This window comes from Mus pahari, chromosome 1 (assembly GCF_900095145.1).
Source record: "Mus pahari chromosome 1, PAHARI_EIJ_v1.1, whole genome shotgun sequence".
NCBI classification, from domain to species: Eukaryota; Metazoa; Chordata; class Mammalia; order Rodentia; family Muridae; genus Mus; species Mus pahari.
Window position 1 is genome coordinate 1,276,817 of NC_034590.1, and position 6,606 is coordinate 1,283,422.

Genomic DNA, 6,606 nt, shown 5'->3' on the forward strand with positions numbered 1-6,606 from the left:
AAAAAAAAAAAAAAAGAGAGAGAACCAAGCTTGGGAAGAAGAGAAACAGACACTGTGTGGCAGAAGCAGAGGGAAGTTGCCTGGCCAGGCAGAGGACAGAGGAAGCTCGTGAGACAAGGGTCAGGAGTCCTCCAGAGCAACAGAGGCAATGGGGACACAGTCCTGACCTGTGCTACTCCACCCAGGTCATTGCATGAGCCCGAGGCAGCATCTGAGAGCATTCAGCTCCCGAGCCTCTGTGCTCATTGGCCCGCTGCCCCACTATGTCGCCACCCCACCCACCATCCTTCCTTCAGCAGCCTCATTCCTATTCTCTGAGAAGTGGCGGCTCAAGGCATCCCTCAAGGATGGCTCAAGGGACCTAGACCATCCCAACCACCCAGCTCAGCTCTGAGATGGACAGACTCTCCTCCTTCCTCAGGAAGTACCTCTCTGCTCAGTTCTGCAGGCCGGCATGGGATGTGCATGGCCTGGCCTGCTAGGGAAGTGTTCAGGGCCGTCAGAGTGAAGCTCAGCAAAGAATGGGAACAGATTCCCAGTCATAGGAATCAACCGTGAATGCATGAATGAATGGATGAATGATGAATGAGAATACAGTTTAGACCCATCGATCATGCAAATGTTGAATGGATGAGGGTGGTTGAAGCTTTGTGCTTCTACCAATCATAAGAATGAGTGAGTGAGTGAGTGAATGAATGAATGAATAAGAGTGAATGCATGCATGAAGTTGAGAGGCAGGATTCAAGCAGCTAAATGAATGATTCTGACTACCAGGTGGGAAACGCCCATCAGTGAATGAATAAAAGCGAACGACAGCAGTCAAGTCACTCATACAAACATTGGAAGGAAGAGAGGCGTGAATGAAGCCTAAAGTCAATAAATATGCAAATGAAAGCAAATGAGTGAGGAAAGATCAAAGACAGAAATCACAAGGGTGGGTAGGAGTGAATGAAAGAAGCCGAGAGCCAGTGTGAGAAACTGATCTCAAAGGGACAGACAAATGGTGGTCAGAATTCTGTGGATCTGCCTCCCTGGCTAGCGCGCCCACCTGAGCCTGCACACACACGCCCAGCATCTGCCGGCTCCCGTTCTGTCGAGGGTAGGGGGGGGCCCTCACCAGTACATCACACGGATCAAGATTCTGTTGGGCGTTGGGACGTCCTCGCTGGTGGATGGAATCTCCTTAGTGGAACCGAAGCTGGGTCGTGGTGAAATCGTGCAGAGCCTACCCAGACCAGGGGTTTCCTTCAGCGGGGAGGCCAAGAACTCTAGTGTAGGGTTGGGGTCCGGAATGGGGCCCAATGTACTGCAGGCCATGGCAGTAGAAGCCAAAGAGTCTAGGGGAGAGGCAGGGTCCGGTATGGAGCCTCGTGTCTTGGAGGCCGAGGGAGTGAGCACTGGAAGGGGCCCCTGGATGGCATCTGCTAGGCTGTGGATCGAGGATTTCTGGTTTTGAGCGAGCGTGGGATCCTTCGAGAGAGAGCCAGCACCCCTGGAAGAAAGGGGCTGTACCGTAGGTGAGGCCAAGCTCGGAAAGAACCTCACTGGAGAGATCTTAGGAAAGACCCGACCTAGATTCGAGGGCCGGACTGGTGCTGGAGTCCGTACTGGTGCTGCGGCCGGGACTGGAGCTGGGGTTGGGGCTGGGGTTAGGGTTGGGGCAGGGGCTGGGGCTGGAGTTGGGAACCGGATTGGAACAGGGTTAGGGACTTGGGCAGAAGTCCGGACCCGATTGGAAGTTCGGACCGGAGTCGAGTTGTGAGCCGGATTCGGGGTCCTGACTGGGGTCGCAGTTCGGATGGGAGCGGGTGTCCGGGACGGGGCGTTTGCCCGGACTGAGGAGGGAGCGGGGACCCGCGCCTTGTTATTCATGGGGACCAGGTGAGACCCGGGTACCCCAGGCTAAGCGTCCCGCCTCGCCCTGCTTCCTTGGGCGAGGAGAGCTTTCGCACCCGAGGATTCTAAAACCGAAGCAACCACGAGCAGGCACTGTTACACCGGGTTCCAGTCAGGCGGAGATTCCAAGCTCTGCGCCAGGGAGGCGTTGCTGTCCTCAGATCTCACCGAACAGACGCCGACCCTGTCCCCATCCCCACTCAGCAGGATCAGACTCTGCTTAGAGCTCCCCACCGCCATCCTGACCCTCATGCGTTTAGCTGGTTGAGTTCATTAAGCGCCCTCCTAGCGCTGGGGATTCTGGGGACAAAGCATCTCTGCCCGCCTTGCTTCCTGCCCATGATAGGAGGTCACACCCAGTATCGGAGTGACAGCCTAAAGCCTTCAGTGCAGTGGAGAACACCAGCACCCGTACAACTAGAAAGGAGGCGCCTCTCTGCAGGTGAGATGTCTTCATGTTGTATCCCCAGCTCCTAAAACAAGACCCGGATCAACAAATCCTGTGGAACCCGAGTTAGGGAGATACAGGGGGGAAGCTTGCACCAGGAAAGGGGACAAGGTGGAGTTTGCCTTTTAGGCAAAAGGCAGAGGTGACAAGGATTGGAGCCAGGGATAGTGACCCGTGTAAGGCCAACTAGATTTCACTCTGAGGCTCACAGAAGGATGCCTTCACAGGAGTTGTGGCTCAGTCGGTAGAGAGTTTCCATAGCATTCACAAAGCCCTGGGTCCAAGTCCCCGTGCCACACAAACCAGTTATGGTGACGCAGGATTGTAGCTCCAGCACTCAGGAGATAGAGGCAGGGGGATCACAAGTTCAAACTCACTCTCAAGTACAAAAACAACAAAAACCAGCCGGGCAGTGGTGGCCCACACCTTTAATCCCAGCACTTGGGAAGCAGAGGCAGGCAGATTTCTGAGTTCGAGGCCAGCCTGGTCTACAGAGTGAGTTCCAGGACAGCCAGGGCTACACAGAGAAACCCTGTCTTGAAAAACCAACAAACAAACAAAACCCTCAGGATGCACATGACCCTCCCTGTTGATGTCCTAAGAGATGTCAGCCTCTGCCTGTGGCTTTGGGACAGTATTTCTAAGGAGGTGGGGTGGGATGGGGTGGGGCACGCACATAGACCAGACAGGATGATGATGACAGCCCAGGGCCACAATGTTCAGCCCCAGGAGGGCTATTAACTATATCTGCCTGACCAAGACCCCGGAATGCAGCTGTGCTTCCTGGTACACGACACTTCGTGAACATTAACACACTGTGTTGCCTGTGCTTGCACAGGAAGAACATCCGGATGCTTGTCCTTGGAGCTGACCTGGACCCTGGCACATCCCCTTCTCTAGTTGCTTTCTGTTATCTTTGAGAAAGACACACAGCTATATAGCTTAGGCTGGCCTTAAACTTACCATCCTCCTGCCTCAGCCTTCCCCTCCCCCCTTTCTGAGACAGGGTCCCATTACGGATCCCTGACTATCCTGAAACTCGCTCTGATCAGGCCAGTCTTGAACTCACAGACAGCCACTGCTTCTGCCTCCCAAGAGCTGGGATTAAAGTTATGTGCCATCATGCCAGAATCTCTTGGCTAATTTTATTTTAATTTTATTTTAATCTAGTCCCCTGTGCTATGGCATAACCACAAGCCTAAAAACTTTTAGTGAGCCTTCTATCAAAGGACCAGGCCTGGTCCAGTGTGGTGGTGAATGCCTGTAGTTCCCAGTGTGCAAGATGCAGAAGCTGGAAAGTTGCTGTAGTTTGATGCCAGCTCGGTTGACAAAGCAGTAGATCTACAGAGTGAGTGGCTTCCAGGGCAGCCAAGGCTACAGAAAAACCCTGTGTTGAAAACCAACAACAGGCTGGAGAGATGGCTCAGCAGTTAAGAGCACTGACTGCTCTTCCAGAGGTCCTGAGTTCAATTCCCAGCACCCACATGGTGGCTCACAACCATCTGTAATGGGATCAGATGTGTTCTTCTGCTGTGTGTGAAGACAGAGCCCTCATATAAGATAAATACCTGTTGGAAAAGAAAAAGAAAAACAACGAAAAAGAAAGAAAGAAAACAACCCAGTGGCTCTCAACCTTCCTAATGCATCAATACAGTTCCTCACGCGGTGACCCTCAACTATAAAACCATTCATTGCTACTCCATAACTGTGACTTTGTTGTTGTGATGAATCACAACGTAAATATTTGATATGCAGGATCTGTGGTGTGTGACCCCCGTGAAAGGGTTGTTCAACCCCCAAAGTGGTTGCGACCCACAAGTTGAGAACTACTGGTTTATATAATGAGCTCCAAGCTATCACAAGATCCCGTCTCAATTTAAAAACAACATCCTACTATTCCCCTTATGAGACAGCTCTCTTAGTTTCAACATCAGAAACAAAGTTCACTTGTTGGAGTGGCACACACCTTTAATCCCAGAAATTAGAAGGCAGAGGCAAGTGGATCTCTGTGAGCTCCAGGCCAGCCTGGTCTACAGAGTTCTAGGATGGCCAGGGCTATACAGAGAGAAACTCTGTCTTGGGAAAATAAAAAGTTCTCAGCCTGATATAGTTGAGCAAAATAAGAACCTTTATAGATGTCTCTGGGGAGATGAGAAAAACTAGGTTATAAATAAGCAATATGTACAATAAAGCCCTTTCAAAGAGTCTCCAGTCGGTGGTGCGAGGTAGAGATTGGACACCACAAAGTAAATAAAATCACTCAGGCTCCATCTCCAGGCGATGATAGAGAAGGGGCAGGATCAGGCCTGAAAAAGGAAATGAGAAAAAGCGTTAGAAAGGAGATTGGTGTCGGGAGAAGCTGGCTGCCACTGAGCCAAGTCTCTAAGGTCCGGAATGTGGGAACCTGGGTCAACGGTACCTCTCGTGCACAGATGGAAGGGGCGGGTATGACATAAATGGATCTAGAGTCTCCGTCTTCAGGACGATTCCAGTCAGCCGACGAACTGTGGGAGGAGAGAGACGGGGGACAATTCAGACCCCACGAATTCTCATTTTTTATTTCCCACACCCATCTAAGAGGGAAGCCGCAGACTGGCAAGGGAGAAATCTGCAATGACCCCCATCAGAATTGGGTTAGAACACCTAACCCAAGAAAAGTCCAGTCCGATAGAACCAGACCAGTCAATTGGCTACAGTGACAAGGTGTGTCGCCCTCACCTGGGGCCATCCCCAGCACCGTCTTGCAACCTCAGGTTGTTGAGTGCATCCGGGAGCGTGTGGACCGAAGGCTCCCGGGTCCCGGAAAGCAGGCGAGTCCCGGTATCCTGACCAGGACCTCGGCGACGAACGTGGACGAGCAAGAGTGCGGCGCCAGCCAAACCCGCGGCCGCCAGCAGCCCCAAGGCCGGAGGCAGAAGAAAGCGCTGTGGATCAGCTTGCTTCAGGCCCCGCGGGGTCCCGGGCACCGCGTCCGCGCCGTCCGGCCGCACAGCGAACTCGCATCTGACGCCCATGTAGCCGGGCGCGCAGGCGCAGACGAGGCCAGAGAAGTGGGCGTAGCAACGGCCTCCGTGCGCGCAGGGGCGGGAGGCGCAGGGGTCGGCGCGTTCCCGGCAGTCGCGCCCGCCGAAGCCCAGCGCACACGAGCAGCGGCGCGAGCCGCCGCCCTCCACGCACGTGCCGCCGTTGGCACAGGCGCGACCGGCGCAGTCGTCCAGGTCGTGCTCGCAGCGCGGCCCGGCGAATCCCGCGCGACAGCGGCAGCGCAGCGCATGGCCCAGGTCCAGGCAGAGGCCGCCTGCGGGGAAACGGTGTCAGCGCCAACCGATCACCCACACCCCGCACCCCGCACCCACTTGTGTCTTTTCTACTGTTGGACCATCTTTAGAAGTTCCCGGTCCGAATATCTAAAGAGCCGCGTCCATGCCTTTTTAAAACTTCGAACAGGTCTCAGTATGTGGCTAGCTTGGAACACAGGGTCCTCCTGGATTCTCCTCCCAAGTGCGGGGTTACAGGTGCAGGCCATCATGCAAGGCTACCTGAACCTAATCATCGCTTCCCCACTTTCTCCCCCGCCCACCCTATTTTCCTCCAGGTCTCTCTCCCTCCCCTCCTCCCTCCCCCTCTCCCTCTCCCTCCCTCTCTCTCCCTCTGCTCTTTTCTCCGGGAAGCCCTCTCACTTTTCCTCCATTCCAGCCCAAAGCCGCTGTGCCTGTGCCCTCATCCAGCCCTGATGCCTCTGAGCCCCTGGGAAAAGGCAGCTGCTGGTACTTGCAAAAGGGCATTGTCTAGTATGGTCCCTTCTGTCACTCGGTCAAAGGAAACAATTAGCCCAGGTTAGCTTTGAATTTATGGTTCTCTGGCCTCGGCCTCCAGAGTGCTAACATGTTCAACAGCAAACAGTATTTCAGACTCACTGTACCTGCCAGGCTCTTTACAGTCAGGATCTTATTTAATCCTTTGTTTGTTAGGGGCTAGCCCGGAACTCATTATACAGCCCCAGAGTGACCTTGAACTCCTGATCTGCCTGCCTTTGCCTTCTAGAGTGCTGGGGTTTATACATGCAGCTTGGCCTCATTTAACCACTTAACACCCGTGTCAAATCGGGGCTCTCCCCAGCTTAGAATCTTCCTGAGCTCCATCTCACCCAAGTAAAAACCGAAGTCAGAGCCGGGCGTGGTGGCGCACGCCTTTAATCCCAGCACTCGGGAGGCAGAGGCAGGCAGATTTCTGAGTTCGAGGCCAGCCTGGTCTACAAAGTG

The 6,606-nt window shown here is 53.9% G+C and overlaps 2 protein-coding genes across 2 annotated transcripts in view; both read right to left on the minus strand.

The window, feature by feature from the left end:
* The window catches only part of Selenov (selenoprotein V), a 6,839-nt gene extending 4,859 nt beyond the window's left edge, over nucleotides 1-1,980 (minus strand). Inside the window, exon 1 of the mRNA XM_021186829.1 lies at nucleotides 1,118-1,980. Coding sequence (XP_021042488.1) covers nucleotides 1,118-1,872 — 755 coding nt within the window. The 5' untranslated portion in view covers nucleotides 1,873-1,980. The remainder of the gene's footprint in view (nucleotides 1-1,117) is intronic.
* A 2,314-nt stretch (nucleotides 1,981-4,294) lies between these two features.
* Dll3 (delta like canonical Notch ligand 3) overlaps nucleotides 4,295-6,606 on the minus strand; it is an 8,939-nt gene continuing 6,627 nt past the window's right edge. Inside the window, exons 7-9 of the mRNA XM_021205657.2 lie at nucleotides 5,063-5,642; nucleotides 4,764-4,848; nucleotides 4,295-4,650 (exon numbers count right to left, since the gene is read on the minus strand). Of these exons, the coding sequence (XP_021061316.1) occupies nucleotides 4,645-4,650; nucleotides 4,764-4,848; nucleotides 5,063-5,642 (671 nt within the window). The 3' untranslated portion in view covers nucleotides 4,295-4,644. The remainder of the gene's footprint in view (nucleotides 4,651-4,763; nucleotides 4,849-5,062; nucleotides 5,643-6,606) is intronic.